This window comes from Cnephaeus nilssonii (assembly GCF_951640355.1).
Source record: "Cnephaeus nilssonii genome assembly, chromosome: 11".
NCBI classification, from domain to species: Eukaryota; Metazoa; Chordata; class Mammalia; order Chiroptera; family Vespertilionidae; genus Cnephaeus; species Cnephaeus nilssonii.
In genome coordinates, this window is record NC_137082.1 from 34,685,033 (window position 1) to 34,706,193 (window position 21,161).

A 21,161-nucleotide genomic window follows, 5' to 3' on the forward strand; every position below is an offset into this window, starting at 1 on the left:
CCCCGTTGGGCTCAGGCTGCCTGTCGCTTTATCCAATAACAAAGGCAGAGTTTAATCATATTAGGCGTTTATTGAGAAGACTAGCCAACCAAAAAGACAGGGTGCTTACAAGCATCAAATCCTGCCTCCAGCAAGGTGCAGGGGACAGGATTATAAAGGGGAAGGAACTAGGATGAGGAATGCAGCTACGTGCAGGCCTGGGGGTCCGCAGACATCAGCTATTGTAATCAGTCATCAGGCAATGAGATGATGTTTTGACTCCTGGTGGGTCGGTCTGACCATGCTATTTGTTCTGCTTGCTGGATTCACAGCTGAGTCACCTCCTTAATCGTTTCACACAGGCCTTGAAAAGGAAATTTTAAGAATAACTTAACCCCTATTCACATATAAGAAAATTAACCCCCTATTCACATAACTATATGTGTTCTAAGATTTAAAATAATATAATTAGCCCTACCTGGTTTGGCTCAGTGAATAGAGCTTCAGCCTATGGACTGAAGGGTCCCAGGTTCAATTCCAGTCAAGGGCACATGCCTGGGTTGCAGGCTTGATCCCCAGTAGGGGGCGTGCAGGAGGCAGCCGATCAATGATTCTCTCTCATCATTGATGTTTCTCTCTCTCTCCCTCTCCCTTCCTCTCTGAAATCAATAAAAATATTTAAAAATAATAAATAAAAATAAAATAATTATTTTTCAGATTAATTCAGGTGCTCTAGCTATCTATATATATAAAAGCCTAAGTGACCATCGCAACCGAACAGACAACCGAACAGGCTGCATAGGGCGACTAGGCCAGCAGGGGGTTAGTGAGGGGTGACCAAACAACCGAGCAGCAGACTGCGTGGGGCGACCAGGCCAGCAGGCAGGTTAGTAAGGGGCGACCAAATGACCGAGCACCAGGCTGTGTGGGGCGACCAGGCCGGCAGAGGGGGGCAGTGAGGGGTGACCAGGCCAGTGGGGGAGGGCATTTGGGGGCGACCAAGCCAGCATGGGGGGCAGTAAGAGGCGACCAGGCTGGTGGGAGGGGCAGTTGGGGGTGACCAGGCCAGCAGGGGGAGCAGTTGGGGCAATCAGGCAGGAAGGCAGATGAGCAGTTAGGAGCCAGTGGTCCCAGATTGTGAGAGGGATGTCCGACTGCCGATCCTGGGGATCGGGCCTAAACTGGCAGTCGGACATCCCCCGAGAGGTTCCGGATTGGAGAGGGTACAGGTTGGGCTGAGGGGACCCCGCACCCTGTGCATGAATTTTGTGCACTGGGCCTCTAGTTCGATTATAAGTGCCCCCTACCAAGACTGAAAAAACAAACAAACAAGCCACTTGCACCCCACTCCCAGACATTCTGCTATAGCAATAGCACAGCAGTATGGGTTTTCTTTTTTTTTAATTTTTTAAAAATATTTTTTTATTGATTTCAGAGAGGAAGGTAGAGGGAGAGAGAAAAACATCAATGATGAGAGATAATCATTGATCTGCTGCCTCCTACAAACCCCACACTGGCGATTGAGCCCGCAACCCAGGCATGTGCCCTCACTGGGAATCAAGCCATGATCTCCTGGTCCATAGGTCCATGCTGAACTACTGAGCAACACCAGCCTGGCTTTTTAAATTTTTTATTTATTGATTTGAGAGAGAGAGAGAGAGAGATTTGTTGTTCCACTTATTTATATATTCATTGGTTGATTCTTGTATGTGCCCTGACCCTGAATTGACCCGCAACCTGAGGGATCAGGGCAATGTTCTAACCAACTGACCTTCCCAGTCAGGGCAGTACTTGTTTTCTAATAAAATCAAGATGATGCTGAGGCTCTTGTCTGTAGTCCACACATTGGTTAGGATATGTCAAAGCAAGCTTGGAGAAGGGACCTCCTGGATCCAGCAACTTCTCCATTTGCCTGCCTTTTATATTACTCTTAACGCCTGAACACTGCCAGGAAATCTCACAGCTTCTCAATGCTGGGCCCAGAGCTCAGCCCAGACACCCATGGGTGCTTAAAGCATCAACCTGCTTGACAGGAGCCAGAAAAAAAGAAATCCAGGCCCACGTCCAAATCCCTTGACCAGATTCGTGCTCTGCAAGTTCCCTTCTCAGATGTGGACTTCTGTCCCCCAGCAATTTCCCAGGGCCTGAGGACAAAGGAAGTCAGGAATTGCAAAACTTGGCAAAGAACTTAGTCCATTTGGGGAATAAGAAGGGAATAGGACTCATCATCAAACGAAGGCCGCAGGAAAGTCCTCATGGCTACCCTTAACGGCCCTACAGTCATGGCCTAGGTCAACCTTCCAGCATGACAAGACAGGGTGACAGAGAGAAACTCGGCAACTAAGCCGAAACCGGTTTGGCTCAGTGGAGAAACTCGGCAACTGCCTACTTACCACAGCTCACCCATCACTGCTTTCCTCTAAGAACATGTGCCCCACTATTCTGACCATCCTGCCTTATTATGCAATACTTCACATATACAGAAAAGTTCAGACAGTGGTAAAAAGGACAGCTATGTACCCATCAAGCAGTATTTGGTGGTGGTGGTGGTGGTGGTGGTGGTGGTGGTGAATTTCATTGTCAAGCATACAAAAACTGAAAAGATATACGCAGCAAATACCTTTGTAATCAAAATCTAGATTCAGAATAAAACCAGGCATTGGGCTGAAGGCCCCATGACACTTACTGGGCTGCATATTCTTCCGGCCTCCCCTCTTTCCCAACCAGAGGAAGCTTCTAGCCTGAACGTTTTTCCCTTGTCATTTCTTTATTGTTATGTCAAGTGGCTTCTCATTCTGAATCTAAAGTTTGCACTACATGTCATAAAGTTTCTCAAAAGGTGGCCTGCTTGCACTGTCTCTCATATGTATGTTTGTGACATGATTTATCTATGAGGAATTTTTGTCCATTTTCCCTGAGACTTTCTTCCTGATAAATACTCCAGGATGTATACATCAACTATGTTTTTGTCCAATTGTGTTCAACTCTAAACAATGCTGACCAAAACACTCTTGTGCGGGTCTTGAGGTTCATACACGCAAAAGATGGGAGGTGCGTCCACATCACCCACACAGGCAAAGGCCCTCCAGACTGCAGAGCCCTGGGCATGGGAAGCAGCAGCAAGGCCCCAAAAGCCATGGCCTCGAAGCTTCACAGGGGCAGGTCCTAACAGACTTCTTCCTCCTGCTACTCTAGGGGAACAAGTATCTTGTCCCTCAGTCCAATTCACTTTCGTGCTAGGCAGCCAAGGTTGACTGTCATCCAGGTGAGACAGCTCTTCTGAGTTCCTTTCTCCAGCCATCAAGGGCAGCATGATAGGAAAGGACCCTGTGACGTCACAGCTCTGCCACTTGGCTCTTGACCCGCCTTCCCTTCCACACCGTCTCCTAGGATTCGAGTTCTCCCTGACTTGCTTCTCTCCAGTGTGGAGGCAAACCCATGGTTAGCACCTCCTCCACCCTGATGACAATGCTGCAGGTGCTGGCTCTCCAGGTAGGAAGGGTCCTCTGACTGAACCAGTTGTGCAGCTAACAGTAGGAAAATATCTCTTCGCCGTTTTCAGATCTGAACACCACCCTGCCACCACAGATTGAGAAGATGCTCATGTGTGCGGATGTGGATCTGGCCGGTGTGCTTGGGACAGTGTTAGACACAGTGTCCAACCTGGACGTGCTGTCTCTGTTAGACCTCTCCTCCTCCCTCAATATCCTTGGTGACGGTGGCCTTAGTGGTGTCCTGGGCAAGGGGAGCAACAGCAAGTCCTCAAAGTCACCACTGTCTTCGCTCTCAAAAGCCACTGATGCTGTCAGCAACCTGATACCCTTGGCCCAAGGGGCCCTGGGCGGCCTACTACCCAACACTGTGGAGAAGGATCCTGCAAAAAAAGCTGACCAGGACTCTTCTCTTCTGTCAAATCTCCCCCTGCCCCTGGGTGGTGTGCTCAACAAAGTCGGCGAGCTCAAAGAATCCACCGAGGGCGTACTGAAGAGTGCAGTGCCAAATGGCATCAACGATGCACTCTCAGGCGTGCTGGGAAATATTAACGTGAAAGATCTCTTGATAGGGTAAGTGCTTCCTTGACCCTAAGGTATGGCACAAGAGAAAAGTGACGTTTGGGAATACTGAAGTTCAACCTCCTACAAACCCATGGAGAAGGACAGCCATGTTTTCACAAAGCAATATTCTAGCTTTGTGTCTTTCGGGGGGAAATATGAACAAGATTTCTTGAGCTTAAGGAACTGGGCGGCTAACAGGACTGGGCCATCCAGGGGATGGGTGGGTTGGTAGGTTGGTAGTTAGCTGCTTCAAAGGCATTTCTCCTGCTGCTCAGGCTGATTCCTGAGTCAGGACTGACCCTGGATGCTGTCATTTTGCAGATTAGAGGTTCAAAAAGCAACTGTGGAGAACATGATGTTGACCATGACAGATGATGAGATCCTCGTTCAAGCTGTGACTACTGCCTTCATAGGTGGAAAAGGGTGAGCCTGTCTCCAAATCAGTCACCTGGGTTGCCCTGGGACCAGGTCCTTAATATCCAGTGTCCAAGAGCTGGGCAGAGACAACACAGAGTAAATCAGGATGTCTGAGGATGGAGCAAATTAGGCAGCAAATTAGCCCCTCTCTTCCAGCCCAGAGGACCAAGGTGGGATAATGACCCCATGGAACCCCAGCTTCAAAGAGTGTAAACAAAGCCAGAAACCCAAATTCCTTGTGAAACATGCACATTTATACAGATGGCCAATGTAGAGAGAAACCACAGAGGGCACCTCCTACTGACCACACTGGGTTCATGGCAAGTATAGCTTCCAAACCATCTTCACTCTCCAAAGAGAAGCAGCCCACTCTCACAAACACTGTCCTAGGCAGTTGGGGGAGACAGAGATGTTTGATTGCTCTCCAGAAGCTAACAATGTAAACATGAATGCATGCCATGTTCATTCATCCACCTAACATGCACTACTCTGTACCAGACCTCATGCTTGGCACAGAGGAAGGAACTAAAAGAGGGCCCTGTCCTCGGTGAGAGTCCACATGTGGGAGAGGAACACGTTCACAGGACAGGCCCAGGGCACACAGAAAGGCATGAGAAGGGCAGGAACGCCCCTGGGAAAAGAGGACTCTTGGACTAACCCACAGCACTGGTACTTCTCCCTGACTGAGCTCCATCCAGGCACTTAACTGAGGCACTCTCCACTTCCAAAGCCTCTTGACAACCTCATCAAGAAAGCAGTCCTGTCTCAAGATTGGGAAACCAGTTGAGACCCACAAACTGGTTATAAACCTTGCTCAATGTCACACAGCTGAAATGTGGCAGTGACAACACTTGAATCCAGGCATTCTGCCTCCACAGCCCATGTCTGTGACCAACACAATTAGCAGTGGTAGGAAGAGCCATTCATCTTCTTCAGAGCACGTGACGTTAATAAGACCAGGTGTGGCAAATGGTGGGTTTTTCTTATGCTGTCACTCACACAATAGACAGCTGGTGTGCTGGGCACAAAAGTGAACCTGTAATGAGCATCCAGTTACAAGTAGCCTGGTGTCTCCAGAAAAAAAAGACTTCCTGAAGTTTGGTCAAGAGAGGGATTCTCCAATGATTATGGAATGCCAGCCTCTGAGTCCTTTGTACAGGGGATGTTCAACCATGGGTCATGCTCATTAGAAAGCACCAAACTTTCCCTGTCTCCAAAAACCTGGACAAATTCATGAGGCTGACTCCCAAAATGCCTATCACTTTAGCTGAGCAACCTCTTGCAGCCAGGTCTGGTTTCACCTCTATCTTTTTTTTTTCTTTATTGTTGAAAGTATTACATGGTCCTCCTTTTCCCCCATTAACCTCTTCCAGCCTGTTCCCGTCCTCCTACACACCCCAGCCTCAGGCCCTCACTGCCCCCCTTCCCATTGTCTCTGTCCATGGGTTATGCATATGTGCATGTAAGTTCATTGGTTGATCTCTTCACACCCACCCTCACCTGCATCTTGTTCTCCACAGCCTGTTAGGACCTGTAATCAGCATACTGGGATTTCAAATGAATGGGGATGTGACTCTGAAAATTGGTGTTTCCACAAATGACACCCAATGTGTCAGCCTCCAAGTCCAGGACAAAGACATCAAGGCTACAAAAGTGTACCTTCAGTTGGTGAAGACGTACGTGAGACCATTTTTCTCATTTTCTGGATCAACAAGCCTATATGTCAGAATGTCCCCCTAGTACAAAGGAGGTTACCCTCATAGATTAGCTCAGCCAACCCAATGCTTTCAATGATCAATAAAAGAGGCCCAGAGAAAGGTCTCTGCTTAAGAACAGACCACTATGTTGAGAACAGCCATCCCTCACTTGCCCTACATTCTACCTACTAAGCACACATTTTATTTTGTTCCAGTTTTGTTGCATAGCAATGCATTTACCTGGATCAAAATTCAAAAGATACAAAAAGCTATACAGTGAAGTCTCTGCCCACCCATATACACCAACTGGCTAAGGGTACTCCCTGGAAACAACCAATGAATCCAGTCCTTTTGTTGGCTTTCGGAGATATTTGGATTGGCAACAAATATGCATGAACATACACACACACTGAAATGGGCAGGTATTATAGACACCTGTCTGCACTCCAATTATTTCACATAAAAATTTTTTTTCATGGAATTAGTTGCATCAGTAAATAGCTTCTTCTTATGTCAAATCTACCATTTATAAAGATGCACTATAATTTAACAGTCCCTTATGAAATAGTGGATTTTCTCCAATTATTAACTTTCTGCCCAACTCTAATTACTAAGGTACCACACATATCTGCTCATTAAAGTGCACAATATCTGAAGGATAAATTCCTCCATGTGAAACACTGGGTCAGATGTCCGACTTTGATGATTTTCCCAGGTATCCTCACTTCTTCCTTCATGACTATAACTGAAGGTGAAAGGGCTCAGGTGGTTGCAAATTGTAAGCAGCAGGACATCACTGCAGCTGTATCATCAATAGATGAGTTATCTCCAATGTTGGACAAAATCCAGAAATGCAAAATCACACAGCTCTCCACATGTATCTTCCCAGGCTCACAGATACTTTGCCTCTCCCCATCCCTCTGCCCTTGGATGATGTCATTTCTCAACTGCTGACAGTTGCCATGAAAGAGAAAGTAAGTCATAGGAAAGGGGCGGGCACCACCACAAAGGTCTATGTCATTTGTGGGAAGACAGGAAGAAGCCCTCTCCTCAGGTATGGCCTGATGCTGGGAGAACGTGGGAAGGACACATCGGCCTTCAGGAGTCCAGAGGCTAGGGGATGCAACATTCCCTCTGACCCCAGCAGTGGGATAGGACAATGCCTCAAGCTGGCGGGGATAGGGAGAGAGGATGGGTTCTGCCGAAAAGAAGGCCAGGAAATAGAAGAGGGAGAAGGGACGTAGGAGAGGGAAGAAGGAGAAGAGGAGCTGGGTGTGGAGGTGGGTGGGACTCTGCATGTCCTCTGCAAAGCTAACTGGTGGTTAATTCACAGATGAAAGAATCAACATCATGTGACATTGACCTCGGTGATTTCAGCGAATGCAAGAACTGTGAGTACAAACACCTGACTTCCCTGGGGCTGCCCAGGTCAATGCAGGGAGATGGCCAAGCCCCATAGGAATCCCGTTGGGTGACAGACAGGAGATGGGGCTGTGAGCTGCAACACCGGGTACCTCCAAGCACCCAACCAACTCCTCAGCACGCTCAGGGCACACAATGTGGCAGCTTACCTGCTTCTCCAAATTACTGAGACTCGTTATCAGGCCATAAAGGACAAAAAGCCCCTTAGAGGCTCGGTGGTAGCTCCCCAGGTCCAGATGGTGTGCAAAGTGCACATGTGCGTGGAGCCTGAGCAAGGAGCAGTCCCAGGCCCTCACACCAGGGAGGCTGAGAGGCAGAAATTCCTTGCAATGTGCCAACCATACCCAGAAAACTGGAATAGTAGGAATTGGTGGGACAGCAGCCAACAAGACAGTCAAATCAGGAAAATGGTGACATTTTACAATTCCCAGAGTAGAAGAAACACAGAGTCTGTGCAAGAAACCTTCTCTTCCCTGTGTAGGTTTTCATTCATTAAAAACCACTAATAGAATGAATGAAATGTTTATTTAAATTTGTCACCAGGAAAACAATAAATGATGAGGGTAGAACTGGGGAAGATATATGAACGAGCAATAAAGTTTAAAAGCTCTATCACCCTTAGATGTTCCATTCTTAATAAACATGCTTCATGAGTGTAATATCTGACCAAAATAAATAACAACTTCTTTCATGTTGGCTCAAACCTCAGAAGTTGTACATTCCCACATTTATTTCACCCCCAAAGTCCCATATCTGTGGCCAAATCAATTACTAGCGTGGAGAGGGTGGTGAAATCAGCATTTGCCTCAGTGCTGGTGTCCTACCTCCTGCTCCTACACCCCATTCCTCTGGGCGGCCTGGGACACATCACTTAGCCTCCCAAAGTCAGCCTTGAGTCAAGGGATAGGATCAGATGAATGCCAGCTGTATTTCAGCTACAAGTGGCAGAAAGCACAACACAAACTGGTGTAACAACAATAAAATCGTCAGTCCTGAACATTCAGAGATGGTACTAGCGTCAGCAGTGGCTCGATTCCGGGCCCAAATGATGACACCAGAATCCGTGTCGTGGCTCCACCACCTCTGGGTGGTCCCCCACCTACCAGGAGCTTCACCATCCAATTCTTTCTGGAACAGCTCCAATGACAATCACCGAGAAATAACCTCTGAGGCTCCCACTGGCCTGACTTGCTCCCTATCCCCATCCTTAGGACAAGTGCTGTCCAAGAAACCTTCTCTTCCCTGTGTAGGTTTTCATTCATTAAAAACCACTAATAGAATGAAATGTTTATTTAAATTTGTCACCAGGAAAACAATAAATGATGAGGGTAGAACTGGGGAAGATATATGGGAGATGGAGGGCACAGCTGGCACCGCCTGTGCCTGCAGCCAGCTTATATATTAAGAGTTATAATCAGTTATTTTATCTCCCCACAGAGAGACCTTCAGGCAGCAAACTAAACCCAGCACGTGGGATACCAAAGCATTTCCGAGAATGAAAGCACTTTGAAACTTCTCTTATGGAGTCAAGGACATCCTTGTGATTAAGGAGCCAAGTTGAATAGTGTTCTGAACATGTCAACTATTCTTTGGAACCACTGTCACCTTGAATTAACATGTGCAAGAAAATCAAGAATAGGGTTTGGGGTATTTTGTAATCATCTCTTTAATAATTATCCTGTTTTCATGCAGAAAATGACTCACTTGTCTTCAATTCCACAAATAGGAGTTTTGTAGTGTGTTCATGATAAGTAAAAGCACTATACATACTAAGGACATAAAATAAATAATGTGAATGATGAGGCCGCAATGGCCAGGATTAATTTATCTAGGGCACTAGGAGATAATCATGACCATGATGAAGACTTTTCTTCCCATACCTCTTCCCTCCCCTCTCCAACTCCAAGTGCTTTCTTTTGCCCATTGACCCAACATGAAAATCACACAGGGGCTAGGATCCAATGTCCCCATCATCACATGTTACACAGGGAAAGGCACAGACCAGATGCTAAAAGATATATGGAACAGAGCAAGTAAGAAGAGCCTGGTGCTACCATGAGCAAGGCAGCAAAGGATCTAGGTCCCAGCTCAGCAACTATAGGCCATGCCAAGTGGCTGTTAGAGGAAGCCAAGCCAAATAGGAAACCTGTAAAGACAACTCCAGAAAAGTTTACAAGAATGGGCTGAGAAACACAACTGTGATCTCTATACCAGGCAGAGACCCTCCGTCCTATGTCCAGTGTCTGCATAACATATCTGCTCTGGAAACAAAAGAGCTCAGACTGTGGACACCAAGACTAGAGGTGCCAAGCAGGACCAGCAACTGGGCTTTCCTCACCGTAAGGGGCAGCACCCCGCAAAATAAAGTCCAAATCACACTATTATATTCAGCTCTGTCCAAACCTTAGGATTGGATTTCTCCCCAGGCCAGTACCTCACACAGTCAATCCCATCTTGGTAAATGGTAGTACAATCCACCCAGCTTTCCTAGCCGGCCACTTGAGAATTATTCTCCATTCCTCCCTCTCCCAGGAACAGATCCTGTCCTGTTGATTCTGCCTCAAGAACACCTTTCCCCATTTTCCTGTTTCTTTCCATCACCATCCTAGTCCAAGTCACCAACATCATTTAGTAGGGCTACTGACTTCCCTGCCCTTGTCACCTATAATCCATCCTCCACCTGGCAGCCAGAGTGCTCTTTATTTTAATACACATTCCCTACTTGAAAACCTTCCAACCAGTACTCATGAGTCTATGAAAAAATCAGAACCCTCATGCATTGCTGGTGGGAATGTAAAAATGGTTCAACCTCTGTGGAAAACAGAATAGGCAGAACATAGAGGAATTTTAGGGCAATGAAACTATTCTGTATAATACTTTAATGGAGGATACAAGTCATTATACATTTGTCAAAACCCAGAGTGTATACCAAGAGAGAACCCTAGCATAAACTATGGACTTTGGGTGATAAAGGTGAGTCAAGGTAGATTCATCAAATGTACACTCTGATGGGGGACATGTGTGGGGGCATGAGGTATATAGGGATTCTCTGTGCTTTCCAGTCACTTTTGCTGTAAACTTAAAACTTCTCTAAAATAATAAAGTCCTTTTTTAAAAAGACAAAGAAAAAGAAGATCTCGAATAAATAAATTACCTTCCACCTTAAGGACTAGAGAAAGAAGAACCAACTAAACCCAAAGCAAGCAGAAGAAATGAAATATAAAGATTAGAGCAGAGACTAACGAAATAGAGAATAGAAAATCAAAAGAATTGATGAAAACAAAAGTTGGTTCCTTGAAACAATCAACAAAATTCACAAAATTTTAGCAATTCTGACAAGAAGAGAGAAAACTCAATTTACTAAATCAGAAATGAAATAGGGGATATTACTACCAATCTTAGAGAAACAAAGGGGTTATAAAAGAATACTATGACCAATTGTATGCCAACAAATTAGATAACCTGATTGAAATGAACAAAGTCCTTGAAGCACACAAACTACCAAATCTGACTCAAGAAGAAATGGGAAATATAAGTAGATCTAGAACTATTAAGGAGATTGAACTAATAATCAATACATTCTATTAACATGGAGCATTACATTGATTGACATTATGCGCCATTAAAAAAGAAAAATTAGCCCAGCCGGCATGGCTCAATGGTTAAGCATCAACCTATGAACCAGGAGGTCATGGTTTGATTCCCAGTCAGGGCACATGCCCGGGTTGTGGGCTAGATCCCCAATGTGGGGTGTGCAGGAAGCAGCTGATCAATGATTCTCCCTCATCATGGACGTTTCTGTCTCTCTCCCTCTCCCTCCCTCTCTGAAATTGATAAAAATATATATTTTTTTAAAAAGGAATGAAGTACTGACATTATGCAACATGGATGAACCTTGAAAACATTATGCTTAGTGAAAGAAGCTAAACACAGGCCACATATTATATTATTAAGTTTATACAAAATGTCCAGAATAGGCAAATCCAAAGACAGAAGATATAGTAATGTTTGCCAATGATAGAGGGACGGAAAAATTAAGAGTGACCACTAATATGTATGGGGTTTCTTTTGGAGAAATGAAAATGTTAAAGAATTAGATAGTGGCGACAGTTGCACAACCTTGTGAATATACTAAAAACCAGTGAATTGTACGCTTTAAAATGGTGAAATCAATGCTATGTGAATTGTAATCTCAATAAAAAGGGAGGGAAGGAGTCAGCCAAAGTGGTTATAGTAATATTAGACAATGTAGATTTCAAAGCAAAAGATATTACTAGGGTTAAAGAGGTCATTTTATAATGACAAAGGAATCAATTAATCAAGAGAACATAAAAATTCTAAATGTTTATTCACCTATTATCAGAGCTTCAGAATACATGATACTCAGAGAATGGCATAACCTTAGTAATGAATGGGCCAAGAATGAGTGTCCAAAGCCTACTAATAGGTAATGATGTCTCCCAAAACTCCAAGTGCTGTCAGACCTGAAGGCAAGGAATGAACTGACAGGCTAAAAACGAGGTCCAGAGGGAAATCCTCAGGTAAAATATGAGAATAAAATGAGGAGGTAAGCAGGTGAGTCAATGTCATCAAACCAAAATGTTAGAAAGATCTAGAGCAGTTTTCCCAAGCAAATGATTCTCTCCACCTTGGCCTCTCCTTCAGTCTCTAATTCCTAGGATTCAGGGGAGAAAACCAGAGGGGTTAACAGTGTCCACAGCAGAAATTGGCATGGGAATCACTTAACACGGGACATTCTAGAGAAAATCCCAGAAACACTTACCAATGAAGAAATGAGAATCATGTAGAGAGACAGAGGGACCACTTTAGTTTAGGTAAATTTAATGATTATAACGGCTGTTCATATAGCAGCAAAGAGATGCATTTCTCCATTTGACATAAAATTGCTTCACCACTTGCAGCTTGTCTTCAATGCTTCATTACTTCTTTCATTAGTGACCAGTCATCTCCCTTCCTGGTGGCAAGGACCGCCCACATCAACTCTGAAGTCATCACTCAGGTGAGCAATAGGCTGAGGAGTCCTTCAGAGTGGTCCTGCAGAGCACATGTCCTCTAAGTGTCTGAGAGCTGGCGGAGGTAATCTGAAAGAAAATCAGTCAGGAGAAGGCAAGGTAACCAAGACTGCACCACAGGTAGATAATGTGGAGCCTCCAGAGGAGAGGCCACCACAAGGGACCTGATGGAGACGCCAGGCCAGCAGAGACTGTGTGGTTCCCGTATGCCCCCAATCCAGGGAGGAAGAGGTGTTGGATGCAATGGTAATGCATATGATTTTAAAAGTCCAAAATTAGTCAGTCCCAAACAGCCATTCCTTTTTCTTTTGGGAGATGGCTCCTCCCCAACATCAACCAAGGTTCAGCTGTGAGCTGCCCATCACAGACTCTGCCCTCGTAACTCCCGGGGTAAACTGTAATCCAGGCTGGACCAGTCAAATCCTTCCTTAGGATATTTAAGGCCAAAATTTGGTGAGAAAGGCTCTTTCATCTCTAATTAAGAGGTAAAAGCATGTGACCCCAAAGGTACCAGTGGTCTCATTTCTCACCATGAGAACAAGTCAGTCCATTAGTAAATATTTTATTGAGTATTTAATATTCTAGGAATAGTCCTAGGTGCTAGAAATAGTAAGACGAACAAAAGAGATGTTTTCCCTGACCTCAAAGGAGCTTTCAGGGGGGAAAAAAACACAGACAATAATATGTAAAGAAACAAACGAGGATGATTTCAGGCACTGAGAAATGCTAGGAAGATAAAATGGACTAATGTAGTCAACAGTGACAAGAGCAAGGCGGAAGGAAAGCTGCTCTAGCACAACAGTGGCCAGAGAAGGCCTCTCAAGGAGGTGATGTTTGAGAGAGAATCGGCAAGTTTTAGAAAATGAAGCCAGGCAAAGATCTAGGGCCTCCCAAGCAACACAGCATGTACCAAGTCCCTGACAGTAAACTAGGTTGAGAGACAAAAAGGAGGCTACCAAGGCTGGAGGAGAGGGACTAAGAAAGAGTGGAGGGAATGAGAGGCTGCAAAGGAAGCTAGGACAGATCTATACATAAGGCCTTGGACACCTTGCATTTCATGCTGGCTCCAATGAGAAGCCATTGGAGGGCTTCAGCAGAGGAGTAAGTAATCTGATCTAGAAAGATTACACTGCCTACTGTGCGGCAGACAGACCAGAGGAAGACAAGAATGGAAGCAGAAAATAGGAAGCCTGTAGAATTTTCATGCACGGTTGGTGGGAGTGTAAAATGGTACAGTCACGCCCTAGCCGGTTTGGCTCAGTGGACAGAGCATTGGCCTGTGGACTGAAGGGTCCCAGACTGGATTCCATTCAAGGGCACGAACCTCAGTTGCAGGCTCCTCCCAGGCCCGGGCCCTCGTTGGGGCTCGTGTAGGAGGCAACCAATTGATGTGTTTCTCTCACATCAATATTTCTCTCTGTCTTTCCCTCTCTTCCACTCTCTCTAAAAATCAATGGGAAACTATCCTCAAGTGAATATTTTTTTTTAAAAATGATAGTCACTTTGGCTATTTCTTTTTTTGTTGTTTTTTTGTTTACAGAATTACAGATGTCCTCCATTTGCTCCCCATCCCCTCCTTCCACCCAGCTCCCACCCCACCCCAGGCCTTCACCACACTATTGTCTTTGTCCAAGGGCTAAGCATATATGCATATAAATTCTTTGGATAATCTCTTCCCATCTCTCCCTCCCCTCTCACCTCAGCTATTTCTATTATACAAACCCTATAACCCAGCAATTCCAAGCCATATACCCAACAGAAATGAAAATGTATGTGCAATAAAACACATGTACAGGAACATCATAGCAATCTACACTAATAAAAGAGAAATATGCAAATTGACCATACCTCTGCGACGCCAATCAGGAGTATGCAAATTAACCCAACAAAGTTGGTAGGTTAATTTGCATTCACAGGTGTAGAGCAGCCAGGCGGGGCGGGACGCTTGCTATGAGGGGGAGGCCGTGGGGCAGAGGGAGCTACAGGAGTGGGCAAGTCTTCGCTCCCAGCCACCTGGGAGTGAAGACTGCAGGCTCCCGGGCAGCCGGGAGCAAAGACTTGCAGGCTCCCAGGCAGCCGGGAGCGAAGCCAGGGGAAAGGAGGTCTATTCTTGCACGAATCTTCATGCAACGGGCCTCTAGTTCTACTCATAATAGCTCCAAACTGGAAACAACCAAAATGGCCAACAACAGTATAATGCATAAATAAGTTGTGGTATATTCATATAATATGGATAAATACAGGGGTAGGCAAAATTAGGCTTACAGTTGTGAGTACCTAAAACACAGAGTTAATAAAGCTATTGTAATAATCCTAACTTGCATGTCTTTCTCCATACAAACAACTGCAAACCTACTTTTGCCCACTCCTGTATAATCATGATGAACTGCACAACATAAGTTTTAAGGAATGAAGACAGGCACCAAAAATATATACTGGCCTGGCCGGTGTTGCTCAGTGGTTGGCCACTGACCCATGCACCAGGAGGTCACCAGTTCAATTCCCAATCAGGGCACATGCCCGGGTTTTAGGCTCAATCCCCAGTAGAGGGCACGCAGAAGGCAACTGATTGATGTTTCTCTCTCATCCATAATCAATAAAAACTTATTTTTTAAAACTTTTAAAATTTATATGTACTGTATGATTCAATAATATAGCAATAAAAAATAGGCAAAACTAAAATATGACATTAGGAATCAGGATGCAGAACAACTGCATAAGGGGGGCTTCTGGGGCCCTGAAAATATTCTATTTCTTGACTTGGGTGTTAGTTACATGGGTAGGTTCACTTTATAATTCATCAAGTAGAACACTTATAATGTGGCAATTTTCTACATTTATGATATACTTTAATAAAACAATTCAATTTTAAAATACAGAAGCAGAAGACCAGTGAAGTGGATACTGCAATCTCCCAGCCACGAAACGATGGTGGCTTGGAAATGAAAAGAAATGGTCAGGTTCAAGATATACTCCATAAGAGCTGAAACAGATGGGCTGTGGATGGGTGTACAAGAAAGTAAGTCTCTAGGATGATTGCTAGATTTTTGCCTTGAGCATGTGAGTGGTGCTATTTATTGAGATAGAGAAGTCTTAAAAAGACAAAAATTGCAGGAAAGTGGGAAGAATTCATTCTATTTTAGCCACATTAAGATGCAAGAGAGAAAAGAAAGTGAAATTATTTGAGAAGATGGGAAGGATGGAAGAGAAGGCACAAGGAATAGCACTGACAGAAGATGCAGATGCTTCCTGTGGAGTGCAAGGCGAGCAGACGGCATGTATGTAGAGATGTGAGCAAGCTGGTGGAAATAATGATGACACAATGAGGTTTCATCTGACTGTATCTATTTTCTCTATAAAATATACGGCAGACATCAGCTGAGACTAGGGTTTGGATAGGTAGATGAAGATTTAAGAAGAGAGTGGGTGCCCTACCTGGTTTGGCTCAGTGGATAGAGCGTTAGCCTGTGGACTGAAAGGTCCCCCATTCGATTCCAGTCAAAAGCACATGCCCAGGTTACAAAAGGCCACATTTCTCAGATTATCTGAAGCCTGGTGAGGTATGTATTATGGCAGAAATAGTGTGTGGAACTTACGCAGTGTCCTGAAAGAAAGAGGGCATGCCCTTCCCCTTTCCTCTTCCTCCTTCCTGCTGCCTAGCGTATGGGAATGGTAGCTGGAGCAGCCACACTGGATCATGAGGCAACCTTCAGAACGGAGGCGACACACACAGAGATCACAAACAGAAGGGCCCTGGACCCATGATGATCATGGAGCCATCACAACTGCCAGTCCTGGACCATCTAAATCTAGATTTTTATAAGAAAATGCTTACCTTATTTAAGCCCCTATATTTTGAGTTTTCAATCACCATCATCTGACCTATTCTATATAATACAGATTAACTTTGTGCTTTTCCCCAGAAATGTTCAGTTGATAGGGTGGCAGATGCAGATAATGACTTTTACCAGGGTTAAGGTCTAATCAAATAAGTACCATAGAAGAGAAATAAGAAAGTGAAATTTATGAGGGAGTAGTACAATGGTTAAAGCACAGCCCAGAAACTTTAAGTGAAGACAAATGAGAACAGCAGAGAGGAGCAACAGAGAGAAAAAGCCAACAGATCCCTGGTTCCACAGCTCCTTCTTCATTTTAATGCTCCCACTAAATCTTACTTGTGGGGCTTATGTCACTTAGGCATAAAAGAGTACACCTAGCAATACAGCATAACTTTCTACCTTCCTTAACAAATGGAGTTTTTCCATTTTACAAAAGAATATCATAATAACACTAAAACCCAGCCCACCCTCATTCCTTTTTTCAAATAACCCTTAGCTACAGTGTAAAGACAGGAAGAGGTTTGGGAAGGCAACTGAAAATCAAAGAAACAAACATTCAGAAGAGAGAAAAATAAGAAAATAAGACAGTGTGGAAAAAAAAAAAAGAACAAGTGTAGAAGCCTATGAGGGATTGTTTCTAGATCAGTCGCATTGCTGCCTAGTAGGAATTGCTCTACTTAGAAAATGCCTAGGCAATGTTTAAGTAAAACAATCCCCAGTCAGGACAAGGACAGAAGGGAGTGGGATCATAAAGTCACCAACTAGCTAACTGATTGTGTTGTAAGTTTTTGTCAGATGGACAGACAGAAAAAGAACTGTGTTGGTAGAAATTTCCTGGTCAATCCAAAAACGTTATATGCCAGGGAGTGAGCCTCCCTCAGTGCAAGCCATGGACCATGGCTCCCATGATTTAAGACGAAGGTGACAGTAAGAGCAAGTACAGAAAGCAGAGTAGAAAGTAAGGCACTAAGAAATAAGTCAGAGAACAAAACACTGATCAACATAAGCAGAAAAAGAAACACCTCTCCGCTCTCTTTTGCAGATGCTCCAGAGCTCAGTGTTGGAGAAGCAGCTTTGCTCCTGCCTGCCTCATCAGTGTGTGTCCTGCCAGCCTCTGGTTCTGAAGCAAAGTGGACATGAGGACCAGAAGGAAAGGAAGAAGGCAACAGCAGACCTGTGAAAGTGTAAGAAGAAAAGGAGAGAAGAAGAAAGTAGAGGAAGGAGAGAAGAAAGGAGGACTATCCCAGTGAAGGGGAGGGGAGGGAGGAAGAAGAAAGGCAAAATTCCACAGCCATTCAGCTAGATCTGTCAGTCCAGGGAAGAGACCCAGGAAACTGGAGCGCATGTAAGTTTGGGATGCCTGGAGCTTCAGAGATCTTGAAGGGCACACTTACCTCTGGCAGAGAGAACTATGAGAAAGACTGAATAGTACAATGGTTAAAAATGTGGACTCAGGATCTGAGCTGCCTCAGTTTAAATCTCTACATTACCACATGCTGGTGTGTGACCCTAAGCAAGCTACTTAAATTCCTGGTGCTTCAGAGAACTATCAACCCACTAAAAATCACTTATACTTCCTGGCCTCTCTGCACCCAGAAACTATATGCTACCATGTACTCCAACCTCACCAAATTCCCAAAAAGAGAAGAAAAACAAGAAGGCATTAGTTAGAAACAGTCTAAAATTTAATTCAAGGTGCTCTTCCATTGTTTAGATTGAAAAGAGATTTTTATTTTACTAAAGAATTTCTCCAAGAAAAAATTTCATTCCCCTGTATTACCCAATCCAACACCCCATTCACAGGGCAAGCCAAAAGCCCAAAAGGACACCTTACCTTCACCAGCACATAGTCCCCAGGCTGAGCTCTGACCTTGAGCCCTGAGTCAGTGGCATCCTCCATCTCTACATCAGGGAATATCACCTTGAGGTTTCCATCATTCCGGCCGCATAGCTCGGTGGCAGAGCGTTTACTGAGCTGCAAAAAGAACAGAGGAGAATGTATGAACCTGTCATAGTCATCAGTTCTTGGAAGGCAGAAAGTACACCTTTTATATCTCAGACCCCCCAAGGGTCTTACTCAGAGAACATTCCTAAACCAAGGAATCTCTGAAGAAGACTGTTTACCACTGACCCACCAACAAGGGCAATACATGACACATAACAGAAATTCAATAAAGTTTTGCTGATGCTATATTAGTGAATGACTCAATCAATGAGTCTGATTACAGAACTCGTTTCAGCAGGAATGGACCTCAAATAGGCCTGAAACCAAGGACTTATGGGTGATGCTCTTCGCAAACCAACTTTCACTTTACCTAGCAGTTTCATAGTAATCACTCAGGAATGTTCTGGGGTTGTTTGGCCCGGGTTACATGCCCCTGATGAATAGGTAGACTTGAAACCAGTGTCTCCATCACACATGTAGAAAACAAGGCCAGGAGAATAATAAAACCAGAATGATGGAATTAACTTCTAGACTATACACAAATCTTTTTCTTACAGCCATGATGAAGTAACAAAAACCAAATTTATCCTCAAGACTTGAGTAACCAGGAAACTGGACAAAAGGTATGAAATAACTTTTTTCAGATTTTGAACAGAGATCACATAAGACTGTGATCCCCAAGAGAAGGAAAACAAATGAGATGAGCCCTCCAATCACCCCTGCGTTTTGCCAGAAGGCACGTGCGAGACGGAGTATGCAAAGCAAGGAGGGATATCTCAAGACAGAGCATGGTGATTTTCTCTGGACTGAAGGATTGGAGTACAGGAAGCCTGCATAACTAGAAACTGTGGGACAAGTTCTAGACAGGAGGGAGATTAGCAGAAAAAAGCTATGGAAGTGTGCAAAGGGATCCCTTGAGTCTTTGCTGAATACTAACCACTACATGCTCCTCTACAGAGGGAAACTCCATGAAGTCAGGCAAAAGAAAGTTATTGAGAACTCCCAGAGCTCACATGGGGCTGGGAATCATTTGATCTACCTCTAAAGAGTCCTCATTGATTCCTTGGGACATGCAGTACTGACTCCAGAAGAGCCAAAAATTAGTAATGAGGCTAAACCATCCCTATAACAAAAAGCTTTTCTAACCAAGCTTAAAAACAAGCCTTGAAAGGATCAATGGGACTGTAAGTAACACCACTGCCTATCAGAACAAAGCCAAACGCAAAATCCAGACACTCATAAGTGAACACTGCAATGCCCAACATCCAATCAAAACTCACTAAATATGCACAGAAGCAGAAAAGTGTGACCTACAATCAGCAGAAAAAGCAGTCAATAGAAACAGACCAATGAAGTTCTGGTCAAGATGACAGAGTATATAAACACTGTGCTCGTCTCCTCCCACAACCACATCAAAATTACAGGAAATTATAAAACCACCACCCTTGAGATGAGCTGAACAGAACTCCTATAACTAAAGATACAAAGAAGCCACATCAAAACTGGTAAGAGGGGTGGAGATGCAAAACAGACTAGTCCCACACTCATGTGGCAGTTAAAATTCAGGAGAAAACTCTGCTGTACACTAAAAAGTAATATAATATTGAATGTAAAGTATAATTTTTTTTTGAAGATTCAGGAGGTATATCTGAGCTGTGGAGGTTCCCCTGAGGAGCAAGGGGGCCCAGTCCAACACTGGGCTCCCCAGCCCAGAGCACCAGTGCCAGGACAGGGTCCCTACAACATCAGGCTATAAAAAATCGGCAGGGACTCGACTGGGTGAGACAGAGAACTGCTGTAGACCCAGACATCCTCTTAAAGAGCCCACACAGAGCCGTACTCACTCATACCCTAAGCTCCAGTGAAGAGACAGCAGCTTAAAAAGCACCAGGGACATACAGGGAGGAACTGAATTGTCTAGCTTCAGAACCAGGACTGAAGGGAAAGCACTCTCCCAGACAGAAGTGCTGGCAGGTACCATGATTCCTTTGTTGAGCCCTCCCACAGGCACAGGCAGAGGAGGGTGCCAAGTCTGAGCCTCCATCAAACTGCCTACCCTGGAGATTGACCCCCTGAGACCCCACCCCAACCAACTCGTGCTGGAGCAGAATCTCTTAGTGGCAGTCCTACACAAGTGGCCGGCTTCAGCCAGTGCTGAGGGCTTTCCTAAAATCTCTCAAAGGTCCACAAACCCCAAACAATGGCTGATCTTGGCGTACACTGTACCTCTTGTTAAGCGGACCCAAGCCTGGCACTAGTGGCAGCTGACCTCAGCTCACAGCTAGCCTCACCCAGGCATTCTTAAACCCAGGGCAGGCAGCTACCAACTGCGTATCACTTTGTAGCTCCCCTGAGGTGGACCCAGGCCAGGCACAGGCAGCGAATGACCTGGGAGGCCTAGACTGAGAGCCCCTCCCAAGAAACCCAAAAACAAAACACCTGGTGGCTGGCTTCAGCCCAGAGCAGCACACAATTAGCTCCACAAACAACACACACAAAGGGTGAACTCAGGAGGCACCAGAGCCCTGCTACAGCAAATTCCACTCCGGGGGGTCCACCCCCTCACTACAGCTCATCTGCTGTAGTCACAGCCAGTTCTCACAGCCAGTCAGGCTGAAAGTCAATCACACCCACTGATGTGCTGACAGCAATCAAGGCTCAACTAAAACAGGAGGGCATACACAACCCACACAAAAGACACCTCTGGGGCCCCAACCTCCCAGCCAAGGAAATCTGCACCACTGGGCCTCACTGGACACCCGCTACATAAGGCC

General features: G+C 45.0%; 2 protein-coding genes across 3 annotated transcripts in view; one reads left to right on the plus strand and one right to left on the minus strand.

Moving 5' to 3' along the window:
* Window positions 1–71: 71 nt before the first annotated feature.
* Window positions 72–21,161, minus strand: part of CDK5RAP1 (CDK5RAP1 mitochondrial tRNA methylthiotransferase) — a 48,365-nt gene continuing 27,275 nt past the window's right edge. For both annotated transcript variants that reach the window (XM_079783760.1, XM_079783761.1), the window contains exons 13-15: window positions 18,277–18,417; window positions 12,354–12,672; window positions 72–343 (exon numbers count right to left, since the gene is read on the minus strand). In XM_079783760.1, coding sequence (XP_079639886.1) covers window positions 12,583–12,672; window positions 18,277–18,417 — 231 coding nt within the window. In that variant the 3' untranslated portion in view covers window positions 72–343; window positions 12,354–12,582. The remainder of the gene's footprint in view (window positions 344–12,353; window positions 12,673–18,276; window positions 18,418–21,161) is intronic.
* On the plus strand, window positions 3,418–6,404 carry LOC307107483 (vomeromodulin-like; the record flags this gene model as incomplete). Its single annotated transcript, XM_079784722.1, has 4 exons — window positions 3,418–3,471; window positions 3,517–4,043; window positions 4,356–4,457; window positions 5,972–6,404. 4 exons carry the CDS (start codon window positions 3,418–3,420, stop codon window positions 6,189–6,191), a joined length of 903 nt encoding a protein of 300 aa, XP_079640848.1. The 3' UTR covers window positions 6,192–6,404.